Below are 27370 nucleotides of genomic sequence, written 5' to 3' on the forward strand. Positions count from 1 at the left end.
GTTAGACAAGGCATGCATAAAGAAATCTTCAACAAAAAAAAACTGCAATATTGAAAGCAGCACTGCAAAAATCTGCGTTTTACAGTAAAAATAAGCCAGTATTCTTTTAGTCTGTATATTTAATTCTTTCAGTCTGTTTTCTTTAATTCTTTACCGCCCCAACAAAAATAGCCTTGCACACGGCCGGTATTTTCATAAATAAATACAAATGATTTGTTGAGTTGGTAGCGAATTCTACCAATGCTTCTTAAAGCTTTATTTCTCGGAACCTTTCCGTGGTCTGCGAAAGCTGGACATGTTTTCGCTAAGTGCGTAAATTCTCCGGGAGAACTCTTCAAATTCCCCTAAAACGTGGTCATCGCATTCCACTGCCACGGCGTGGTCCACAGGTATGCAGTTAAATGCTTCTAGTTGGTCGGCCGAAGCAAAGTCTGCTGCTTCTGTCCCAACTATCTCCTCCGCCTGCTCCACAGTGCAACACAAGTCATTGCTTTGGGAAATGCAGGGAATCTCCCCACTCACAAATGCAACCGATTCACCTTGCAATAAAGTTCCATTCATTGCACTGGAGGTTTCAGAGAAAGGCTTGGCTTGGCTCTGGTCATTACTGCCATTGGTTATACTATCACCATGAAGGCTCTCAGAAAATTCCTTACTGCTGCCTTCCTTTGAAATGTTTACACTTGCATCCAGAGATGAGGCTACACGTCTTTTTTCAGGTTCTTTTTCAGGAACCAAAATTACAATGGGGTCTGCCGTGGCAGATTTGTAGCTGGGGGGTGGAGTTTTATACTGGACGTTCTCATTATCAGAGCTGGCTCGTTTTCTCAGTCCTTTGTCAGGGGTGGGAGTCCTACTGGAAAACCCAACATCTTGACTAACAAACGTGGAGCTTGTGGGTCTTCTTGGAACGGGGATAGCACTTGACATATGATGCCGATCACTGGTTTAAAGGAGAAACAAAAACAATATTTTTAGTGAGACTACAGAGGACATTACGGGGTTATGCATGAGATGCACTGAGCATTCAGTAAAATTTATTTGACTACGATGACAAATTATAAAGATTGCTGGAATCCCAGCCATAAAGCATCCTACTGCACATGTATAATACACAGCCACTGGGCACCATGGGCACAGCAAGCAAGGTGGCACCCACTGTACCTAGAATAAAAACAACCAGGATCAACAAGGTTTCTAAAGAAGAAGAGGTGCACCAGCCAAGTTACCAACCAGGCAACCAAGGGGATACAGGTATGGGACTTGTCATCCAGAATTCCAGATAATGAATTTTTCCCTAATTTGGATCTCCATCCTTAAGTCTACTAGAAAATCATATAAACATGAAATAAACCCAATAGGCTGGTTTTGGTTCCAATAAGGATTAATTATATCTTAGTTGGGAACAAGTACAAGCGACTGTCTTATTATTACACAGAAAAAGGAAATCATTTTTAAAAATTTGGATTATTTGGATAAAATAGAGTCTATGGGAGATGGCCTTACCATAATGTAGAGCTTTGTGGATAATGGGTTTCCCGATAACGAATCACATACCTGTACAAATTGGCACTCCTTCATTCTGGGCTTTGTACCTTAAAGGAGAATTCAACCGGTAACTAAAAAAAACCCTACCCCCTACCCTACGTAGACCCCCTCCCTCTTCCCCCCAGGCTATTTGCTCCCCTGGGTAAATGCCCAAACCTTTTATATACCCCTTGGTGCAGATTCAGGGATCGCAGTTCACGGCAGCCATCTTCTGGGTCTTTGGTAAGCTGAGACTGAGACCGGCGAAGTAGGAGCAATTCAGTGGTTTGCGACAACTGCGCATGCACCGAAATGGATGGAAATTGCCGAAGCGCCGGAAGACAAGGAAGATGGCTGCGGTGAACTGCAATTCCTGAATATACACTGGGGGATAAGTAAAAAGTTAGGGGTAATTCCCGGGGGGGGGCAGATAGGTTGGGGGGTTTACGTAGGGGGGAAGGGATTTTTTAGTTATGGGTTGAATTCTCCTTTAATGCAAAATGACACTATATATGCTAGGACAACCACAGTAACATTTCTTGCTTCTCTGTTTTAGTGCTTTAGGCTCAGCATTTAAAAGGGATCTCTTTTGTATTGTTTTGTTCACTACAGTCCCCCTTCTTTTGTGATGTTTGGGAATTTTACCAAAACCAGGAGCAGCAGCAGATGACCTGCCGTTTTTTATTTACCTACTTTTCGATAAATTCTTCTGGAATAAATAGATCAGAAATCGATATTGTCTGGATGCAGTCAAAAGTATATTAAAGCATCTCCAGAAAGAATGCCGGCCTGCCATGACATGCTTTGATCTATTAATATTCCACTTGTGTTTTATTGGAAACGATGACATCACTGTTGTATGAACTAAACCGGTCTTGTTTACTTTGGTATTGTGCCACCTTCAACTGTCTAAACTACATGGACTATCTGAGCCAAGTTCACGTCAGCTCAGCCAGGAACGGTACAATCACTTCTCACCTTCCTGAAGCAGCCCTCCTGAAAGAAGGAAAATTCAAGCAAAAAGAACCAATTGTTACAAAAGGAGACTGGCAGGCAACTGGAGACATTACTTGGATTATGTGTTGGTGCTTCCAAAATAATGGACTAATGAGAAGCTTCCTGTGTTTCCACTCCCCCAAAAACCTTTCAAGATCCTCTAATTGAATTCATGATAAAACAAAGACCTAATGAAGTGTGTGTCTAGTCAATAATTACATTTAAAAAATATAATGTAAGATATATGTAAAAAGGGCACGATATTGTGTATATTTCACCAGTGTTAGACTGGTGAATATAAAACTCCAGGGATGTGTTTCTGCAGCAAGCAAGGCTGTAGCTGTGTACCTGCTTAGGAAAAGCTGGATAATGGGTCCCGGGTGTGAATGGAGGAGAGCAGGGTGGGCCTTCCATTCCATACGCCATTAAGTGTTTTGGCAGCTACCTAAGTAGAGGTAGCTAAGTAATTAGACTGAAGGTAAGATATAGTTAAAAGGTGGTGTGAGCCTACATCTCAGGGCTTCCCCCTTGAGACCTCTTTGAGTGGAGAAGGGTGAGGGTCCGTATAAAACCTCCTTGAGTGGAGGAAGGAGATTTGTGTTTACCTGGGAAAGTGATTCCCAATGAGTTAAAGAGTTGGAGAGAGCTCCAAAAGGACTGAAGAGAGGAAGAGAGAAACCCCTGCCAGGAGACAAGTGTCTAGAGTGAGCCCCAGAGAGGATTCTGGGATTTGTGTGCGCCACGCCGGTGAGTGCTGGAAGCGTGAGTTTGTGTTGAAGTAAGTGTGCTGAAGCATTGTTTCATGTACAATAAAAGCCAGCCAAGCTTTATTTGAACTCTTAAAGGAGAATTCAACCCTTAAACAAAAAAAACCCGTACCACCCACCCCACGTAGACCCCCCCTCCCTCCTCCCCCCAGCCTAACTGCCCCCCCGGGGAAATGCTCAATACTTTCTACTTACCCCTTGGCACAGATTCTGACATCGGAGTTCCACACAGCCATCTTCCGGGTCGTCGTGTCTTCCTCCGGTGCTTCGGTAATTTTCGTGAGTTCCGGTGCATGCGCAGTTGTCACAGACCAGCAAACTGCTCCAACTGCAAATGCGCCGACATGTCAATCTCCCACTCTGCTTTCTGAAGACTCGGAAGATGGCTGTGTGGAACTCCTATGTAAGAATCTGCACCGAGAGGTAAATATAAAGTATGGGGCATTTCCCCAGGGGGGCAGTTAGGCTGGGGGGAGGAGGGAGGCGGATCTACGTGGGGTGGGGGGTATGGGTTTTTTTTATTAAAGGGTTGAATTCTTCTTTAAAGGTGGTATCTGTCTCCATTTCTGTGCTGAAAACTGTGCCGTGGCTATGGTCTTCGCTGCCTGAAGGTAACAAGTGGTATAGCTTTTTAATATATTTTTTAAAAACTCATCTGTGAATTTTTGCCCGGAAATTAAAATTAAATATACCAATTATTTAATGGGGCACTTTACAATAAAATTTGTATGATTAGTATAATGTAGACAGTGGTATTAAGATGGCCGTATATCTACACAAAGTTTTTTTGAAGTTTTAAAGTGATTTACGTTTTGCTCTTCAATTTCCCAGTTTGGAATTTAAATGGTTATCTGGTTGGTAAGAGAGCAATTACCCTAGCATTCAGACAACTTAATAAAACTGAAGTCTCAGAAAAAACGGGATGTCTGGTTGTCAAACATTGCTTACTTTGACATCCAGATGGGCCAAAGAATGGCAGAAACAAAATGCAAAACATTCAAAACTCAAAAATAATGGAAATTAAAATAAGAGCAAGTGCAAGTTGTCTCATAAAATCAACGCCTACAGAAGAAATATTTTTAAGGCGAAAAACACTCGAAATACACCACAAGACATGTCAAGATGTTCGGATTGCCTATTAGTTTGGTTAATCACTTCACAACAATATAAAATGTTCTACTGAATGTTCAAAATGTCAAAAGTGTGACCTCATTCTACAGAAACAATAACTTTCTTTTGAGTTTTTAAAAAAATTGGAACTTACCATCTAACCATCAATCCATGTTCCAGGAAGGTCTTTAGGTTCGGAAGAGTCTGACGTAAATCTGGAGTGCCCAGGGCATACTGATACCTTAGCTAAAAACAATACAAAATAATTTTGTAAGAAATGAATTAATGGAGAACAGAAGAAGAAAAGATTACACAATCATCATCTTAAAGCATTTCTTTGAGAATAGTATATTTGTTCAATTCCTTAAATAAAAGTATTAGCCATCTCATGCATGGAAAACAGTAAATATGGCAAGGATGGTTTATTAAGGTTTGAGGAAGGAGATCAGGTCATAAAAAATCAGATTTCGTTCTTTTCACAGAGTTTTTAAATTGAACACACTTTTTCCAACTATTGTTTTCTTTTTCTTCACTGGATTTTTTTTCTTCTAAAACTTTTACAATAATATAAACAAAATTTAAAAAAAAAAGACAATAGCAAAAACAGTGTTTATTTTGATTGTGTTTTCAAATCAAATTTTGTTTTCCATCAGACACTTTCTTTTAAAAGTTGTATTATAAAAAATGTTTTTTTTTTTAGAAAAAAAAATTGATTGATCACACTTTGAGTCAATTGCATACATGAAGGATTTTTAATCTGGGTTCACTGTTCATTTATTGCACCATTGGAAAAGCAGCAAAGCTGGCTTTACTTGCGTAGTGTGAAAAACATTTGCACTTTTGGTGTTACAATATGTGCAACCTATATTTCAAAAAAGTCTTTCCTTAGCATGGAAGAAAGCAACCCATCTCAAAAAACACTTTTTGCATTGACAGCTTTTCCAAATTTGGACCAATTTGTATCAAACAAAGTTAGCAGTGGTTTGGTTGATCAAAACCTATAGTTCTTGCCTGCTCTACTGTGTAGCAATTAAAAAGTCATGGACCAACATGTCATGCAATTCAGTCCTCTATTTAAGGTCCAATTGTTCATTGATGGATATCCAAAAAATAATTAACTAGTGTATCATAAGCATAAGAAGTTACTTGGGGTTAAATGGTGTGAGGGTGCAGGAAGCTTCCGAGCACAGACAAGACCACAGGACTTCTGCTGGAAAGCAACTCATGAAACCATCTACCAACAGTAACTTGTGTCCAGCTAGCTAGTTGGACACAACAGAAAGATCTTTCCTGGATACTTTGGCAGAATGATCTACGCATTTGTTCTCCCCAAATTAGATAACTGGCTGGATGATCTCTGGAGATTATGATGCCAAAAATGATTAGCCAAAACTAGATTTGATGCATGGATACAAGGATCATCAGCCATCCTACAAATGAATATTCCAGTTTCCTTTCATAAAATTCTAAATGAGCCACATAAACCTCTCACAAACTCAGAAAGCAGCCATTAGGGAAACAGTCCTTAAAGTGTGAGGAAGACCTCTTTAGAGGGGGGGGGTCAACTGAGCTGTGTTGGGGAGGTACTGAAGGGCCAGTTAGGGGAGAAGGCCTTTTTGCTTTCCTAGATACAGAGTGAAGGTCATCCAGGGTGAAACTTGGGCTTATGTTTAGATATTCCTGGAACTACAGTTTAATGATCAATGCACTGATATTTTCCTAGATCTCTAAATTTATTATAAGCTAAGTGGGAGCCTAAGCCAAAGGTTGAAATTCCAAGAAGGCTTGAACTAAAAAGAAGTCAATCTTCCACTGCTGGGGGGGCATATACCAAAGGAAACAAGAAAGTGTATCAATTATTAATGTCATCTTGGAATGGCCCTTACTAAGCATGCAACTGAATTAAAAGTAACTTCAAATATATTTTCCTTATTAGGAAATTAAATAAAACCGGTCTTTGAAAGCATCAAAATGAAAACCAAGACATTTAAGTGGACTGTTTATGAAAACAAGTTAAAAAAAAAGTATTTTACAGGAATCTGAGCACGAAAGAACGTCTTCCAAGTATGCCAATGTAGTTAAAAGTGCAAATAAAACCAAATTTCTCTTTTCTTGCCAATCATCACTTACTCCTCTTATGGGAACCATAAACGTTCAGAGATACACTTGATTAAAACATCGGCGCTACAATGCCCATTAAGATTTTTTTTAATGCAGGTTAATAAAACGGTTACTGGAAGTGTGTATATTTCTTAACATATTAAATAAATAGCTGAGCACAGAATATAAATCAACACCAACCCTAAAATACAGTTTCCAATGCCAAATGGTCAATGGAATGCAAACATCGTACATTTTAATTAACATTGTTTTATAGCATTTAATCCAAGCATGAAAAAAAAAATGGAAGCGATATTACAAAAGATTAAGTTATGTAGAGATTGAGCATTGCCTTCATGAAAATTTCAGTTCTACCACCATGAATTCATCCAGAATTCAATTTATTTTTTCATTTGAGAAATATATTGAAGGTGTGTTTTTATTTATATAGCGCTACTGAGGTATGCAGTGCTGAATATCATAATACTTATATTTACAGACAAAATTGTAAAGGCTGATGTCACACAGGCAGAATTTTAGCATTTTAAGAGCATCCAAAATTGTCCCTCCAACCACCCACTGACTAGAAGTTCACCTTTATAGTAACGTTTAGTATACTACAAAGTAATATATTCTAAGCAACTTCAGGTCACTAAACAAACTGATTTGGCCACCAATGTGCTGGGTCAATAATCAGATCATGATGTGGTCCTAGTCCAATAACTATTCCACCAATGTCATATTTGATTGGATAGTTATTCCTTGAGTAACCATTTTGCATAGTGGGATATAGCTGGAGATCGATCATTGGAGAGATATCTGTGGCCAATCTGTCTGAAGTCTTCAAAACATTTGCCAATCTTTTATCGGGCCATAAATGGTTTATGTTCAGTTTTATTTCTTTATGGCCTATCTTTCTTTTCATAGTCACCTTCCATTCTGAACTGATGCTTGGTAATTAAGCCCTATAGCAGTTGGAATTCCAAGACTGACGATTGTAGAGGAAAAAAAAACTTAAAATCCTACAAAAAATACAGAATTGAAACCTCTAGAATGCTGTTTTATAATGCTGCTTCTTTATGTCACATGAAAAGTTAATTTTAAAGTGAACAGCTGGCTGTTGAAAGAGAATAAAGTTTAAGTTGGGTGAAGAGAGATAAGGGAGGAGGTATATCCAGACAAAAGATGGCCATGCACTCACAGATATTAAAGGTGAAGTAAAGTCTAAAACGGAATAAGGCTAGAAATGCTGTATTTAGAATTCTAAACATAAACATGAACTTACTGCACCACAAGCTTAATCAAACAAATGATTTATGCTTTTAAAGTTGGCCACAGGGGGTCACCATCTTTGTTAAACATTTTTGCAAGACCAAGACTATGCACATGCTCAGTGTAGTCTGGGCTGCTTAGGGATCGTCATAAATTATCAAAACAGCACAAGTCAAATAACATCTGCCAGAAGCCGATACAGCAAGACTGATTAATAATCAGAATATACAGACTGCACTGGCTCCTGTGTTGTCATGTAATCTAATGTGGATTTTATAGTTTTTGTATTGTTTAATACAAACTTTCTCCAACTCTGCAGAACCAGTGACTGCAGCAAAATAATCCTCCAAATAAAATCCCAGTTTATCTGTTTAAATCTGGCTCCATGATCTTTGTCCCTGCAGCTGGAGTTAGACACAGTAAAGGGGATGTGAAAGCAAAAATAAAATCCAATACAAGTCTCTACAAAGTCGCTGACTGCTCTACAGGGAAACAAACAAAGCTGCTTGAGTTCTGCATGGCTGGGAAGTAATGCTGGGGCTCCCCCTGCTGTTCATAAGTATGATTGTTTCCCTGCCCAGCAGTTAGGGACTGTCTGACAATTCCTATCCACAGCAGTAAATGAAGGGAGAATTTCACTGCAAACAGTCAGGTTTCTTATAAAAACACATTTTTTAATTAAAGTATATTGGAGATTGGTTTCCTTTTCATTAAATTGTTAAATTGTTTTATTCTTTTGCCTTTACATGTCATTGAAGTTTCATACCATATACAGTGTGTGTAAGGTATGGACGGTCATCTTGTTGATCTGCCAAGGCGGAACATTTTTACCGGTTGCCTTTGAAGGAGCCCAAACATCGGCCAGGGTTACTGCTGAATCGTCAGATAGAACTTTATTGTTTCTACCTGCATATCTGACGATTCAGCTATTTACATTTGTAGTGAAAACAAAGACCAGGAAAATATGGTTTTCTAACTTTGTTAGAAACTAAGCGGAAGTCCTGGCCGGGCTTGGTTTGAAAAAAAGGCCAGCAATACCACCAAAGGTGAAGTTTAGTGGAAGAACTTAGACCTGCCATAAGCCCATGACCAGTATAAAGATTTTGTTAGTCCAAAACCACCTGACCCCAGGATTTCAGGCTGGTCCAGCATCATTACATTAGTACTTGGATGCATCTAAACAATTCCAAAGCCTGGTTGACATCAAACATAGCCCTTCGTCCATGGCCTTTTGGGGTAGCGATATCAATATGAGGCTAAATGCCATAAGTACTCTGTTTGCCCATTGTATGCTCTCCGTACGCTAACCATTTTGGGGAAAGCAAATTCAATGTTATGCAAAACTGCTTTTATTATGATGCTAAGTAATAGCTTCAGGACCAAGTCGTTTTGAAGAAACTTCTAAATCTGACCTGTCATTGTGATCTTATCTGGGGCGACATGGCATGGGAGCGGGCATGACTGTATTATTATCTCCTACTATCTGGACTTTATTTTAGTGGACAGCTACCGCAGAAAAATGGTATGCACAACAGAAAGAACTTGAAACTCGAAATAAAAGGCGTGGAACGAATATATAAAAAAACATTTGAGACAGTTTAATGACCAAACATTTCACATCCATCATTAACAAAAAAAAAAAATATTTGTGGACTTTAGAAAGGGTGCAATAGACGAAAATGACATGATTAACTGGTGCCTTGACCCATATCATGTAGTTTCAGCCAAGAAATTCTTGATTCTGCATAATAATCTAGCATGTCGGGAATTACTTTTTTTTTCCCCTTTCCCGTTAAGATAAATGGTTACGCTGGACATAAAGAACATATAGGAAAGGTCTTGGAAATAACAGTTTAATGTACAGAGGGGATTGGGGGGAGGGAGAGGGAATGAAAATGTTTAAGCCTTTTACAGAATTAAAGAAAAAAAAAAAAGCTCCGGGGACACTGAAACTATTGTAAATATCATGCAATGAAAAGCACAGAAACCAACATTTATATTGGCACTCGCTAGGCCAAGCGAGTACTTGATAACTAACTGCTCATGACAGTGAGAACCTATTAATTCTGCTGGAACTAGAGTGGCTTGGAACTAATTATCTGCTCCGCTGTTCCACCCTTTCAGATTAGCCTTTTTACAAACCGATTTTAGAAGACTTGGCGGTATTCTGAACGGCTACAAACCTTGGCAGCCTAAATAGAGCACTCATGCGGATTTTGAATATTTAATATGAAAGATGGAGAAAACACTGAACAGTAATGTACACATGCCCGAATGGATAATAATATGAAATTGTTATAGAAATATTTTTATCACAATATTCCTGTAACGATACCTATTGATCTACTGGGGCAGCAGGGAGGCAGGTCTATTCGAGCACGTCTTTTTATATGGCAGGCCGCGTCGGATATATCGCTTGGTGCCAAATTTTAAATACTTAAAGGTGCTTTGTCCTTTTGCTCACTGCCCAATATAGGTCTATTGTAGACAGTTCCTCGTGCGCTTCTAGTCTGGTTTCTCTATTCCTTGACTTTTGCCTGTCCTTGACAGCTGTATCGTTGCCTGAACAGACCTTTGCCTGTTACGGACTATTCTTCTAGATCCCGATCCTGGTCTGTTTCTTTGACCACGCTTATGGTGGCCATAGACACACAGATCCTATCGAACGAATCGAGGATTGGTACGATTTTCAGATCGTGTGTGGCGTGTGCCGACATCTTTCGTCTGGCGGAGATCGGTCGTTTGGTTGATCGGTCAGGTTTGATTTTGACCCGACCAATCCCGCCGTAGCCCATGGCACATCGTAATTGGATCGTTCGGCCATACGGCCGAACAATCAGATTACCCCCGATATAGCCATGCTTGTCAATGGCATATCGGGGAAAGATCCGCTCGTTTGGCGATGTTGCCAAACGATCTTTGAGTCTATGGCCACCTTTAGTTCTTTCCCCGTTACTACAATTACACATTGCTGTTCCCTTGTCTGCCCCGTACATTCGCCTTGGTTCTCTCACTTCAAGACCTGGTAGTATCAAAGTACCGAAGGCCCCCCCCAAACGAGAAAGGCGGCTGTTATAGCCAGAAGCATGAGCCGTAAACGTTTGTTCTGTGTTTGGGATATCGACGTGACTAATTCCTTTGACTCAACAAGAATGGTACGGGATGTGTGCTTGCTCATAGCCTGTACAAAGAGATACCACAAAACTATACAAGCACAGGTATATTTCACGTAAAAAAGTAAGTACACCCCATGGCATGGCATGGATATTTGATCTTCATGCAACACTTACTCTGTGTAGTCCATTGTGTAATTTAAATAAACATAAAAGCAAAATTCAAATGCCTATATTTATCACTAGGCAATACCTACAATTAGAATCAGGTGCAAACATAATTAAAGAGGATCTCCAACAAACCTGTCTTATTAAAACCTTAGGCATTTAGTTTGGGTTGCTCTTAGAGGTTGAGTAGTGTGTGGTATCACCATGCCTAGATTGAAAGATCTCTGAGGCCTTCATAAAAAGGGTTACAGATGCCTATGAGTTTTGGAAGGGATAACAAAATATAGCAATATCCAATAACAAATGGATATCAATCTCTCTACTGTCCAGAAGACCACCTACAAGTAGAGAAGATTTCTCCAACATGGCCAGGTGAGGCTGTCCCAGCAAGTTCAGTCCAAGAGTAGAGTGTAACATATTGAAAAAAATCTTTAAGAATTTCATCACAGGACATAGAAGCAACTCTCACCACTGCTGATGTCTACCATTAGAAAGATGAAGGACCAATAAGGTCTACATGGGAGGTGTGCCATGTAAAACTTTGCTGTCCAGAAAGAACATCAGGGCAAGAATATCAGAGACTGATAGTTATATGAGACTTCTACCTAAAGTTGTTTTTGCCAAATCTGGGTATGGGACCTGTTATCCAGAAAGCTCGGTACATGGAATTTTCCAGATAAGGGGTCATTTGGATCTCCATACATTACTTCTACTGAAAATTTTTTTCAAGCATTAAACCCCAAAGGATTGGTTTTGCCTTCAATAAGGATTAATTATATCTTAATTGGGATAATGGATTCGGAACGGTTTTATTATTGTAAAGAAAAAGGAAAATATTTAATTTTTAAATAATTTTATTAAAATGTAGTCTATGGGGCAAATTTACTAAAGCGCAAAGCGGCTTATGCTAGCACAAATTCGCCAGCGTGATGTCATTTTGTTACTTTGCCGATTTACTAATGTGCGCTGGCGTAAATTCTCTACCGAAGTGGACCTACTCTAGCGCTACTTCGCACCCTTACGCCAGGCGAAGTTGAGCTATGGCGAAGGGACGTAACTACGCTAATTCACTAACTTGCGCATTTTACTGAACATTACCGCTTGTGCCAGACTTGCCTTCGCCACCTCAGGCCAGGCGAAGTGCAATAGAGTAGATAGGGATTGCTTCAAAAAAAGTTGAAATTAAGGGTGATAGGCTAAAAAAGATCGTAATTTTTTTTGGAGGCAACCTCTTTCCCCCCTACATTTCCTAACATATGGCACCTAAACTATACAGTGGGCACATGTATAGGGTAAAATAACAAATCTTTTATTTTATGAAGCTTTCCCGGGCTTGTGTAGTGTAATGTATTTGCTGCTACATATACGTCCATTGTACTTTAACTTGGCGCCGTATGCAAATTAGACATTGCTTTGCTTGACGAATTAACGCTAGCGCAACTTCGCTACCGTTAGCCTCCCTGAGCGCAACTTCACATTTTCGTGAATTTGCGTAGCGCTGGCCAAATGCGGCTGTCGCAACATCGGATCTTAGTGAATTTGCCCCCATGGGAGATGGCCTTCCTGCAATTCATAACTTTCTGGATAACTGGTTTCCGGATAACGGATCTCATACCAAGTATTACCATCAAGGGGCACTTCCTATTTCCACATAAGAAAAATCTGTTAATCTGTAAATTTTTCGTTGAATACATTATTGCAAAGTGCATTTTTTATGTTTGTTGCCCCAACAACTATGACATTCACTTGGTCAAATAGAAGACATGAAGGAAGCCACAAAGACTGCAGAACTGTGCTGCTACTTTTTAGTCACACAACATGTTTTGGATCACAAGGACCCTTTCTCAAGTGTCTTGATCAAAGGAGTTGTGCCATTCTCTGGGCACAAATGTTCCTTTCTCTGGACTACATCTCTCCACTAAGATAACGTGGCAAATTCTAAAAATGGACAGAGGAAGAAAATACCATTCTTGGAAACACAATCAAAAATTGCTGACATTTTTATGCTGTATAAGAGTGAGGACAATGTTGCTCAGCAAAGAAAAAGAACCACAATGCTATAAATACGCAGTGGATTATGGGTTTTATCTTTGCGATAACATTGCATGATGATGTACAATGCAGTTGTGCCAAGAGCGTACAGCTTTCATGGCCAGGAATGGGGGGGGGAAATAAAATTGTAACAATACACTAAAGAATTCAAAAAGTGCATTAGAGCTTTTTTCATCTGGTTGCAGCTTGAATTTATTAGACATCTAGATGATGACATGGAAAAATCGCTGCCAATGTATAGTATAAGATAACCATTTTTATAGCTCTCTTCTAACAACAAATAGCGCACATTCTGAGAGCTAGTAAAAAGGTGATAGATTACATGAGAATGAAGAACGCATTAAGCTGTCCTATAGAATTCATGGCTTTTAGGATTCAAGACGGGATCTTATCGGGAAACAGCGCCGACGACAACTGACAAAGATATTATATAAATTGTATAAACCCTGATATGATATTTTAAATAAAGCCACAAAGCGTGTATTTAAATGTATTTAAAGGTTCAGATAACTCCAAGGAAATTATTGGTTGGCTCGTGGTGAATTTAATCAAAAGGCGTTCTACACTTGTGATGTCACGTGCCAACTCTTCTGCTTGAATACACATGGCCAAGACATGACAGCTAACCATTATCTGTCAAGCAAGCACAACAACGTTCTATTAAATGGCAGTTCAAATTGACTTTGCTCAAATGGAGATAATTATAAGAAACCCCCTTGCTTTATAAACTGCAACCTTTGTTACACTACGAGATAAGGTGCAAACCATTATTCAGAACATTCGCCTTGAGAAAGCATTACCTGCGAAACGCGCGTTGGCGAACTCTGCTTTTTTTAAAATAACCTATTAAAAGGACTCTAAATAAGACTTTTTTTAAACAATTTTAGCTTCAAGCCTTGTAACTAATTATTAGAATTGGTCATGGGGGGGGGGCGGTTGGTTGTTGGAAAACAGCGCTCAAATCCTACTCTCTTCTCCTCCCTGTCTATTGTATCCCGCACTGGGATTCTCAAGGGGACCATGATTTGTGAGGTTGAATAGTTCTACAATGAGACAGGGCCAGATTTAAATATCGAGACCACAGTCCTGGTTTTCCTGCCTTTCTTTGCTTTGTGGTGTCCCAGGTAGGGATGCACCGAATCCAGGATTCGGTTCGGGATTCAGCCAGGATTCAGCCTTTTTCAGCAGGATTCGGATTCGGCCGAATCCTTCTGCCCAGCCGAACCGAATCCGAATTTGCATATGCAAATTAGGGGCGGGAGGGAAATTGCATGACTTTTTGTCAGAAAACAAGGAAGTAAAAAATGTTTTCCCCTTCCCACCCCTAATTTGCATATGCAAATTAGGGTTCGGATTTGGTTCGGTATTCGGCCGAATATTTCACGAAGGATTCGGGGGTTCGGCCGAATCCAAAAAAGTGGATTCGGTGCATCCCTAGTCCCAGGGATAGAAAAATAATAGGTAGAAAGTTTTGGGACAACTCCACCTTCTGTTATATCCTTTTCCTGCTTTTATATTGGATTGAGTTGCTGGGTAATCGTTTTATCGCTAATGAAGTTGGTTCAACAATTATTTTTCACAGTTTATTAAGTCCCTGGTTGGACTAATGCACTTGCACTTTAAGTATTCAAATTAATTATTTTTTAACACTTATGCACTTTAGGTAGTGGATTAATTGTAAAGGAATGGAATAATGGCAGAAATGTTTTGATTTAGTCTGTCCTTCATAACCAGTTAATGAATTAGCACGGAATTTAACGTAATTATAATCTGGTAACTCATTCATTTTTATTTATTGAGCTATTCACTATTTATATTTTTAAAGAGCACGTGTCATACAATTAATTAAAAGTATCCAGCAAGTGGATGAATTTTGAATTTGATGTTTAGAAGTGAACCATCGAATTATCAGTCAGAAGAGGGTTTTTTTTCTTTTCTTTTTTCTTTATTTATTCATTATTCAGAAGGCTAATCTGTGGTCTTCTCATTTGTTTTACTAGCTTCTCTTCTGAGACTCAGCCAAAGCAGGTAATTCGAAAAAAAGAAAAAAGACCATAGGCAACAGAATGCTCAGAACAAGCCCTATTTATTGTAATCATGGTGAACAAGGGGGGATACAGTCAACAAGGTAGGTTTGTTCTAACGAAATTCCACCATCTGTTGCTGCTCTCTCTCCTGATTAGGCCACAACAGTCTGACCAATGTAATATGCAAAATAGAAGTAGGATGGAGCACACAATTCAGCAGCTTTTACTGCAAAGATTTATTGAGCACAACATGTTTCGGATTTTCATGGATCCTTTTTCAAGTGAACAAGGGGGGATACAGTCCCATTAAAATGCTTTTAATTATAATGAAAAGTTATGTAATGATTAGACAACTAGACAAAAATCAAAAAGATATTAAGGGGCAGATCCATTAAGGATCTTTATGAATTCATTTTGATAGATCCCTAGAGTTCATTGAGAATCCTGGCTGAATACCGAATCGAATCCTGGATTCGGTGCATCCCTAGTAAAAACTTTTTGGAGTCCACGCCACCAAGATTAAAAATCAAGCAGACAAGCCGAAAACGATAATGCTCATAAATAAATTCTTGATCACTCTGGGGCAAATTCACTTAGATTCGTAGTTGCACCAGGCGTAACTTCGCCGCACTTCGCCAGGCGTAGTTTCGCCAGCGCTCCGCAAATTCACTAAAATCCGAAGTTGCACTCAGGGGTAGCGTAAGGTTGCGAAGTTGCGCTAGCGTTGATTCGCTAAGTAAAGCGAAGTTACGCTAGCGAAGGCTAATTTGCATACAGCGCCAAATTTCAATGGAGGAATACGTAGAATCACTACAAATGGCTAGAAAAGCTTCAAAACATCAAATAAAAATGTTATTTTGCCCTACACATGTGCCCACTGTCTAGGTAAGTTGCCATGAGTCAGGAAATGTAGGGGGGAAGGAGGGGAGCCCCAAAAAAAATTTCGATCTTTTTCAGCCTATCACCCATAATGTAGAAAACACACCAGCGTTTTTTGGGACTTAGAAAAAATTTTGACTTTTTTTAAAGCAATCCCTATCTACTCAATTGCGCTTCGCCAGGTCTGAGGTGGCGAAGGAAGTCTAGCGTAAAAAGTAGCGTTCAGTACACTACGCGCGTTAGTGAATTTGCGTAGTTACGTCGCTAGCGAAACTTCGCCAGGCGTAAGGGTGCGAAGTAACACTAGCGAAACTACGCCAGCGTTCGTTAGTGAATTTGCGCAGTAACGAAAATGCCAAACGCTAGCGAAGTAACGCTAGCGTTCGGCGCTTAGTGAATTTGCCCCTCTACATCACCAAGGTTTAACTAAGTAAAATATCTCTAGCTCATATTTAGGATCAAATGTTTTATTACCTACAGCCTCTTTATTTTATTGTTACCATGGCAGGAGGATGTTACGTTTTGCTGCAAATGAATAGCGACCACTGTTCTTCTGGAGCCTCATTTTCCTTCGGGATGAGAGTAACGTGGATATTCTTACTGAGAAAGCCTTTCATGCCAGCAGTTTATTGCTTTACATGACTTAATAGAAAGAGGAAAGTGAAGAGCAAGATGTTTGGGGGTGTTGAAAAATGTTTCAAAATATTTTATTTCTCCCCACACTTTACGACGTGAGAAGCAGATCATTCGCCGACTAAAGACGGGGCTGTTACTGGAACAGGTGTTCTGTTATGAGATATTAAACTCTCATCCTTGACCTGTTGGGTGTATATTTAATATTTTCAAAGCTTCAAAGTGGAGACACCTATTTTTATTGAGGACTGGAGCCTTAGTTTGGGATTGTTTCTGTGAAATATGTAGCCATAACTAACAATGGACCATCATTTAAGCTTCACGTGCACCCAAGAAGTGATTCCAAAGTATGAAAGGAGACAATTCACAGCAGATAAGAAGCAGTCCATAATTATATTGTTTTCATCTTAAATTACTACCCACACTTCCTTTTTTATTTTTATTTTTTATATAAAATCCCATGCCCTGTGCAATATCTCCATTGCTCTCTATTCTTCCACCTCTTACCTGGGCAATATTTTTGTTGAGAAGGTAGACTCCATACTCAAACTGAAGCTTTTCTCCGCCTTTCGGATACAAAGGGAACCTGTATAAAACAATAAAAATGTACATCTTATTCTGGATATAGAAATATTAATTCAAATGCAAAAATAAACAGATAAAAAATCTATTTTATTCGGAAGAGCTAAATATATAATGGCTGATGCAGGGCAATATATGTATGTTAAAGTAAATAAAACATTAAAAAGAGTAAGAAGCACAAGACAGGTTAGAGGACAGTTATTCCGGATTTATTAATGTATTCACCAGCACTATGCTTTCCAATTATACAGGACACAAGTCGGCATTACTCATTTACAACTTGCACTAGATGTTTCTTCATAACATGTTCCACCAGCTAAATAAAGTAGGACCCCCTTACCTTACTACTAAGAGAGTTCAACCTTCTCACTTCTCCATACAGTGTCTTGTCTATAGTTATTTAAATAAACTCCTCTTTGGAGACCTTAGATGTATTTACTAAACTCTCTCAAATCTACCTAAGGCCAAACCTATAGTTGTTGACTCTGATACTGGTGTACCACCGTAGTGATCCCTCTAGAGATGTGGTCTCCAAAACCTGGAAAGCCTCATACTCTCTTCTAGACCACTATGTATTTCCCTTGCATCTTTGAGAGAGATGTAAGTACAGATTCAGTTCCTTTCTTTGACTAAATTATTAATTTAGCATGGAAGCCTCTGTTGTGTTCGGTCAATGTGCACCCTGGTCTATCGTGTTGAATAGAGCCTTAGATAATGCATATTAGTGAGCCTATGATTAAGGCCAGGATCACCTGAAATTCATCTGGCCAATAGCCACAATGCTGGGAGATTTTGCCGCAATACATTTATGCTACTGTAGTGGACAAATTTGGTGACAAAAAATGGTTCTCCACCGGTGCGAATTTCAATCGCCTATGGCAAAACTTTGTGAGAAATGGATGACTTTGTAATGCGTAGGTTTTACCAGCGGCAATTTCAATTATTGCTGCTGGAGATTCGCCACCCGCAGAAGCGCAAATTTATCGCAGGCACATTGGCCATTACCCTAATGTAAATATAAAGACTACACAAAGATTTAGGAGTTGCTGATTGATATGAATAATACATATTAAAGGTCTACACCTCAAAAGCCCTTGCAAAAAAAAAAAAATAGTCAACTTTTTTTTCAAGTCAGATCTTTTTTTAAAAATTGCTCCTCCATTTTTCTACTCAAATCTTGCATGTGAAATAGAAGGTTTAGCTTTTTTTTTCATTCTTAGCATTAAGAACTTCCTTGAAGGTGACAATGGTCAAGAAGATTTTCTCAGATTGTATGCAGTGCCTTTAGATTTTAATGGCAAAGGAACTTGAGAATTCCTGACAAATGTAAAAGTATCTAAAAATTTCAATCTGGGGGAGAAAAGTGATATTTGTTCAGATTTACCAAAAACGTAGTCGGATGAGAAAAAAAAACCTTATCTCATGGTCACATTAAAAGTCTCTGGGGACATCCAAAAATGAATAAGGAGATACATTTTTTCTCATTGAATAGAATCTGAGCAACTACACATGAATGCTTTTGGGAAATTGCTTTGATTAATTGAAATTCTGTTAAATATAGTTTATCATAACTACATGCAAAGGCAATTAAGAAACCTAGGGGAAATAACATGGCTAAAAATAGAAGAGTTTACCTTTCAATTACTTTCTCTTAAAAAGACTGCCCAATAAATATTATGTACAAATGTATGCACTACAGTGTATAAACATATTACTGGAGAAAAGTATGATTATTGCAAACAACTGACAATGCTTTCAAACCTCTATGATACCGATTACTTGTAAATTTGGTACAATTTCCTTCAAATTTGTTTAAATTGTGAAATACATCTGGGGCGCAAGCACATATATTTTTTCACGATTAAGCTACATAATTGGTGGGTATTATGTTCGCTGGAAACCCAAAACTTCCTGTTACTGATCACATTAGTACATAAATCATACCTTGTATTTGTTTTGGTCTTCAACACACAACCATGCTTATTGGGAATGTTGGTGAACCACAACTCCGGAAGTTTTTTTAATATGAGGAGGGAATTGTTTATCAGTAAGGTCAGTTTAATCATATAATCACATTGCTAAAAGGAATCCCTAACTTCCTGATACAAAGGACTGGAAGAGAAAAAAGAACTCTTAAAACAAGTTGAAAAAATAGCTTCCCATAGTGATAATTAAATGCAGAGATTTTGATCCAAAATGGCCCAACTTACTAAAAGAGCGAGAATGAACTTTAGAGATTCTGATCCAGAAACGGTCTGGCCAGCACAATAACAACTGATTTCTTGGTCCAAGGTATTTAACTCTCCTGGAACATGAGACTTCCTAAATTTTCTTAAGGAAATCTCATTAACAATGCTTTGGCTCAGCCATGGGTCCAAGGACAACTGTTAGGAAAGAGGTCCAAGGACATGTGGTTGAGAAACATGTTGATTAAGGAATGGGTTGCTTAATGCCTTACATGCTGCCTATGAAGGTTACTGTTCAGATTAAAATTTTTATTAAACAACATTCACCAAATGTCACTGAAATCAATTAAGGGGTTGCATGCAGTCATTGTGGTTAGCATTCCTCTTTAGGTTACTCAGAAACAGACTCTGCTTAAAAGGATAAACAGAATGTTTACGACTGCTTACAACAGTGGTCCCCAACCAGTGGCTCGTGGGCAACACGTGGTCTCCAACCCCTTGCTCACAGTAGCCTTAAAGGAGGAAAAAAAAAACCCTACCACCGTACCACACATAGACCCACCTCCCTCCTCCCCCCAGTCTAGCTGCTACCCCTTTTAACTTACTCCTCTGTGCAGGTTCAGGGATTGGAGTACACGGCAGCCATCTTCCGGGTCTTCCTCCGGCAATTTCTGTCCATTTCGGCGCATGCGCAGTTGTCGCATACCTGGAAATTGATCCAACCGCACATGTGCCGCTCCGCCGGTCTCATTCTCAGATTACCCGGAAGATGGCTGCCGCGAACTCCGATCCCTGAATCTGCACGAGGGGTAAGTAAAAAGTTAGGGGCATTTGCCCGGGGTAGCAGCTAAGCAGGGGAGGGAGGAGGGTCTATGTGGGGTGGGGGTAGGGGTTTTTTAATAAGGGGTTTGTTTCTCTTTTAAAGGAGGCATGTAATTTAGAATGTAGAAAAATATATATATATATCAAAGATATATGTCCCACTGCTCAATTAGTTGGTAAAATTAAAAATGTTTTATTATAAATCACATCTACACACCTTACGCGTTTCATACCCTCCGGTATTTAGTCATAGGTGTCTCTCCTATGACTAAGTAACGGGCCATGTGGGGTCAGTATGTACCATTTTAGGGGTGATTTGTAATAAAAAAAATAATTTCAACTACTATTTGAGCATGGGACATATATATTTGATATATATTTTTCTATATCGTGGCTGCTTTAGAACCAGGTTTACTGCCAAACAGAATCTCCTAGCAGCTGCTTGTCCACATAGGGGTTACCAAGAGTCAATCACAACCCATAATGAGCACCCCTATGACCTTTTTGGATACTTGTGTTGCTCTCCAACTTTTTTTACACTTGAATGTGGCTCACGGGTAAAAAAGGTTGGGGACCTCTGGCTTAAAATAACCTGCTAGGTCTTCAGGGCAGGAAGGCCTCCTATATTTTGGGGCAATGATCTCTCTTATGTAAATGAAATTCCATAGAATCATTTGAATCAAATTTCTATGAAATGACTCCAAAATTCAATATATACGGGATTACCCCATTAAATTAAATTAAAAACACACAAAAAGGATTGTCAGATAACATTAAATGGGTTCCACTTCTACTGCGAGCCAATGGCCCAGAGGCTGAACAGTTAGATCTCTACAATTGTGTAGACAACTGCATGTGGAACTTGGTGACTATCCCATGTGTAGTTATCTTTATTAGATTTCAGTAGCATATCTCCCAGAACATCACATGGGGCCAAAATGGCTCCACACATTGTAGACCAGCTCCAACATTATACCCGTTCATCTGAACAACTGTATCAAAAGGCTGGGAGCAATCATTCACAGAAGATAATATTTCCCAATTCTATTCCATTTTCAAAATTCCCCTCCAAAAATTTAAAAAATAAAATGCATTGCACATCATTTAGGGTCAGATTTATTAAGGTTCAAGTTGTTTTTTTCCATGAAAATTAGAATTGTCTTTTTTGGGTCAAAACTCACATTTTTGGGTTAAAAAAACACTTGAAGTGATGGAGTATTCGAGATTTATCATTCCCGACCCTGCAAATAGCTAGAAGCTGAAAAGACATCACCCAAAACCTGTTGCGGTTATGTAGACGTTTATGGAAGCAGTCCCTTGAACCATTTAAAGGGATCCTGTCATCTGAAAACATGTTTTTTTCAAAACGCATCAGTTAATAGTGCTACTCCAGCAGAATTCTGCACTGAAATCCATTTCTCAAAAGAGCAAACAGATTTTATTATATTCAATTTTAAAAGCTGACATGGGGCTAGACATTTTGTCAATTTCCCAGCTGCCCCAGGTCATGTGACTTGTGCCTGCACTTTAGGAGAGAAATGCTTTCTGGCAGGCTGCTGTTTTTCCTTCTCAATGTAACTGAATGTGTCTCAGTGAGACATGGGTTTTTACTATTGAGTGTTGTTCTTAGATCTACCAGGCAGCCGTTATCTGGTGTTAGGGAGCTGTTATCTGGTTACCTTCCCATTGTTCTTTTGTTTGGCTGCTGGGAAGGAAAGGGAGGGGGATGATATCACTCCAACTTGCAGTACAGCAGTAAAGATTGATTGAAGTTTATCAGAGCACAAGTCACATGACTTGGGGCAGATGGGAAATTGACAAAATGTCTAGCGCCATGTCAGATTTCAAAATTGAATATAAAAAAATCTGTTTGCTCTTTTGAGAAATGGATTTCAGTGCAGAATTCTGCTGGAGCAGCACTATTAACTGATTTATTTTGAAAAAAAATTTTTTTTCCCATGACAGTATCCCTTTAAGGATGTTAACAGCCTGTTTGATGCTGAATTTTTTCCAGAGGGTTTTGCCCCAAAAATGATAATTATTAGAGCGATTCTGGGTTTTCTTTCGCAGAAATTCTGTTTTTTGCCATTAGAGTTTTTTTCTTAAATAAGATACCATTCGAGTTTCGAGTTCATTCGAGGTTAAAAAAAACTCTAACCCTCGACCTTTGATAAATAACCCCTTAATATATAATTTTGTATTTGGACTAACCTACTCCTTCTGTTAACTAGGATAGTACTGGTGAGGTCTGTGACCTTAGAAGGGGGAGTTATAGGTGATTTGTAAGACCCTTGTAATTAGGGACCATGTTAATTTACTATTTACAATAAACAATGCTGGGTGATATACTTTTTGGAAACAGAAAAGATGAACAGCAAAAGAAGAGGAGAAATGAGAAACATTAAGGTGCAACTAATACTTGTGCCGTTGCTGTGGATAATAAATTAATTGTATACTTTACATGAAATATAGATTACACCCTTGAGGAAATTATAATGAATTGTGTGCTAATGTGAGAAAACTTCTGGGACCTTGAGCCATATGTTCTGTAAATACTGTAAGATGATCTCATTTTTTTTTTACTCAAACACATTTAAGGTTATAGCACATAATTGATAGCCCTGCATTTCGTATGGGCTAATAGTGAAATACACCCCTCTAGTCTGAGCTCATCTAGTAAAATTAAATGTAAATAGGGAAAAACAATTTGGCAAAGCTGTCCGTCATTCAACTTAATAGCCCACAGGCTAAAAATTCAGATATTTTGCAAAAGCCTTCCACATGTGCAGAACATTTAAGTGTAAATAAGCTATTTTGATAGTTTGCATCAGATCCAAGAGGACTGCAAGATGTTCTGCCAAAACTGAGCAAGTGAGGTGCCATCCATGACAAGATCTATGTATAAAAAAAGCCCAAAAGTCTGACAGAATTTGGCCAGGTATGGCTAACTTGAAGCTAGCCAGGTGTTTTAAAGAATTCCATAATGTTTAATTTTGGACCATACCACTGAGGATGTTGCCTAAACAGTTGCATCATGGTTACACCATGGTTCATCGGCAAACAACCAATGACTATAGTACAAGGACACTGGTCAATCTGAAATTGGACAGACTAATTGGTGGGATCAAATAGCATTTCCTTGGTGGGTTATAAGAAGCCCTTTGCAATAATTATATATAAGTATTTTAAATAAATTTGGATATCTCTGGGTTAATAAGGAATATTATGTATAAAAATGCCAAAAATCTTCCCATAACATCAAATGAATTTAAAAGTGCAACTGGAATTTCTAGAACAAGTAGATGCCATGTTTTTCCGTGTGCCAAAATCTGAGATTGATTGAACTACCCTAGTACTAATCAATTTCCCAGAAAAATAATGGCCACAGAAAGGACTAACTTCAAAATTTGGCATAGGCAATCTCTAGGTGAGTGTTTTTTTGGACTTTTTCAGTTCAAGCAACCCCTATTTGGTTCTTACATTGGTCAGGGCTCCCCTAGTTGATTACAAATTAATAGATATGGGACATCAGTATTTACGACTCAAAATGTTACCCAAGTGGTTGTCAAGGTGGGCTTCTAGCATTATCACGAGAATTAATATGCACCTGTGCCAAAAAAAGCCTAAGAAAAACCACAGTTTGGGTCAGATTGGTGGAATTGGGCAGAACCCATTTTGAGACCCACAGCAAGGACATTTGATGGCTCAGACATGATTTCAAGTGCCAGAGAGGCAGGAGAAGAAGGTCAAGATGTCCCTTTGTGACCACAACAACCATCATCTACTGTGGAGAAGGGTCCATCATTGGGAGTAGTGTCAGGCACAGGAAATCTGCTGAATATTTGTTTTGTTACTTCTTACTTGTTCAAATACACATGAAAAATACAATGTATTTAGGAATACACCCTATATCTCTCTTTATTTACCAGTAGGTCCTTCCAGCTGGCAAGAGGGCTCCCATTGCGATTAGAAGAAAGGAGGTTCTGGCTAAATATTGGTAAGGGGTTTGTTACAGTGAGAGCTGTGAAGATGTGGAATTGTCTCCCTGAATCAGTGGTACAGGCTGATACATTAGATAGGTATAAGAAGGGGTTGGATGGTGTTCAGCAAGTGAGGGAATACAGGGTTATGGAAGATAGTACAAGTTGATCCAATGACTGGGCCATTTGTCATCTAGGACTCAGGAAGGAATTTCTTCCAAAATTAGAGATGTCTCAAATGTTTTTTTTTGTTGCCTTCCTCTGGATCAACTTACAGTTAGGCAGCATTTATACAGACAGAAATGGTCAAACTACAGGTACAGGAAGGGTTTGGGTTCCAGAAAATCTGAGATGTATATAATGAACAACAGCTCATCTCCATACACACAAAATATCAAATCCCTGGCATCTGAAATTCTCCAAGGGAACAGGCGCAAGGGCTGAACCATCCACAAGGAGAAACACTCACAAGGCAAATTACTTGAGATAGCAAGAAGTTCATCTTTAAAACACACAATAAAAATAGTCTGTATTCAGCCAAACAGAAATCTGTTCAAAAATTGCACAAAATAAAAAATTCCCGTCTGCCAAAAAAAGATGAAGAGATACAATTCCTCATGAGTTGCAAGCTACAGAAAGCAGAGAGAAACAGCAAACAGAGCTAACATTTTATAGGCCTCTACCTAACTGCCAAAGGGAGCCGGCACACCTTTACTGGACCTCTGCTAAGAGTTCTATATCCCTGGAAGAATAAACTAAATAAATGTAAAAAGCCCAAGGATATTCACGGTTACCTTAATGATAAAACAGTGATGTTTGAAAATATTTTTATATTAAATAGTTATTATACAAATGACATTATTCAATATTTTTCAGACAGTTAGGGGGTTACATTTTAAAGTCTGAATTTACTATAAAATTCGAATTTTTAGTAAAAATTTTTTGGAGATTTATTATACCCAGAGGATGGAAAAAGTCTAAATCCGAAAATCTGGCATCTCAGACCTGCCGAGGTTGTACATAAGTCAATGGGAGAGGTCCCTATCCTATTTGGAAGATTCTGAGGTCTGTACTGGAATTAGCCTGAAAATCCAACTATTTCGGGAAAAAGCCCCATCCATTTTTTAAAATAATAAAAAAATATAAAAAACAGAAAGCAGTTATTATGTCGTAATGGACATTCAACAGAAAATGACATTAAAGAAAGATGGTGACCATAGCAATAAAATAAACTGTTTTTCAGTAAATAAAAGAAAAAAGATGAATGCTCAAATAATTCAGAATTTCAAAAAATTATTTCCTTTTTCTCTGTATTGAATCCTAACGAAGATGTAATTACTCTTTATTGGAAGCAATACAATCCTATTGGCTTTTAAAAATGTTCAAATTATTTTTTAGTAAACAAGATACAGAAATCCAAATTATGGAAAGATCCCGTATCCAGAGAACCTTAGGTCCCGAGCATTCCTACTCACAGGTCCCATACTTGTACTTCTGTGTGGCTCAGGAATCTCCTGTCCTGCACCTGCCCCCACTCAACTGAGGCCCAACTCAGCCCAAGGGTCAGACTCTCTGGTTAGTATTGCAATGGAGAGGGCTGGGTAGATAGGGGACACATCATGAGTAGAGGGGTCCATGTCATTAGTTTGGCCTAGCCCCCACATTAGTAGGATGTTGGAGAAACGTATGCTTTTTGAGTCAGTCTATACAACATGAATACCTTGCTCTCAGACACAGAGGTAGAAGAAACACAAATATATGCAGTTATGTATTCATTTTTATTATAGTAGTTTTATTGTAGTAATCGAACATTCAGTAGAAGACGGTTTATAAACATTTTAAGACCCAAATTAAGTTAGTGGAGCAGCTTCACATTCCAAATATTGGTTTAGGACCAGTTAATCACCCATTTTAAATTGTACTTTTTGTTGTAGATAGAAGTATCCTCTTACAGGCAGGGTGGGATCCTCTCTAATAAAGAGTACAGGGAACCATTTTTGGGTCTCAACCCACAGGGTAAAAAGCCCTGAGTTAGAGTTTCCATTTAAGATATGATAATGATTATAATTTTACTATTAGAAGAGGTCTTAATGTCCACTCCATAACCATAGAACCTTGATTTGACGTTAGATGTTATTGTTATTAGGCTTCCCTTTACTTGTGTAGCATTGCTGGAAAGATGAAATATTTGAAGGCCTTGCAATAAATCTCCTGGGGCTCTCGTGTTAGTCAGACATTTATTGTTAAGCTAAGCTGTGAAGGATCTCTGCTCTATAACTTTTGCCTTAGATTTTAAGTTTCCTCTTAAGAGATCTAATGTCTAAACATCTTTATTGCCAAATGGTGATTTATGATAGAGCCTGTACAGCATCCTTGTTCCAGAGACTTGGCACAGATGCTCCCATACGCCTACACAACCGGTTGCCTTCTCATTGTGCATAAAACCACCTGACTCTTGTACACACTCTTCCCCATTGTTCGCTAAAAAACCCCATTGAATCTGCTCCCAGATGGCTTTAATTTCCCATGCAACATATGGTTATTTCTCTACAAATCTGTAATTTGTACATCAGACACCAGCGAGGGAGGAGATGAGTAAAAAAATAAAATAAATAATAAATATATAGACCATGAGAAGGCTTGAGATTCCTGCCAGCTCAGCCGAGGCCTTTGGGTTTATATAAGGCCTGCGGTATTTTTATTAAATCTTCTTGCCAGGATTTATATTAGAGCCGGTTGACTATTTGAAAGAATCCATTTTTCTTTCCTGTATGGATTTCCACATGAAAAGAAGTGAAATGTGTGTGATATGGAACAGGTGAATTTGCTCTCAAATCTCTTCCAAAAGCAATTTGATAAAATATTTTGGAGTGAAAGAATAATAGGCTGCTGAATATAAAATACACACCTGCACATTGAATGATACACTGTGTTGAAGGCTAATTTGGTTTCTTTTTAGTGGTTTGTGCAACCAAAGTAGTCCCCTCATGCCAGTCCTCTCTGGTGACTAAGCCAGCAGAGACACATCCCTACAGTATATGATATCATCTAAGAAGACCTGACCCAAACTTGAGCCTGGTTGGGCACATAATAAGATGGGGCTGGTCAGAGCTGAGTGAGGATCCATTGGATTCCGAACCCACACATTTCTTTTTA

General features: G+C 38.7%; 1 protein-coding gene across 2 annotated transcripts in view; it reads right to left on the reverse strand.

Moving 5' to 3' along the window:
* Positions 1-212: 212 nt before the first annotated feature.
* The window catches only part of uvrag.L (UV radiation resistance associated L homeolog), a 68769-nt gene continuing 41611 nt past the window's right edge, over positions 213-27370 (reverse strand). The window contains 3 exon segments of one of the 2 annotated variants that reach the window (NM_001096689.1): positions 213-943; positions 4555-4646; positions 17152-17230. In NM_001096689.1, the coding sequence (NP_001090158.1) occupies positions 256-943; positions 4555-4646; positions 17152-17230 (859 nt within the window). In that variant the 3' untranslated portion in view covers positions 213-255. 2 annotated transcript variants of the gene reach the window in all.

The sequence above is a fragment of the Xenopus laevis genome, chromosome 2L, assembly GCF_017654675.1.
Source record: "Xenopus laevis strain J_2021 chromosome 2L, Xenopus_laevis_v10.1, whole genome shotgun sequence".
Taxonomy (NCBI): domain Eukaryota; kingdom Metazoa; phylum Chordata; class Amphibia; order Anura; family Pipidae; genus Xenopus; species Xenopus laevis.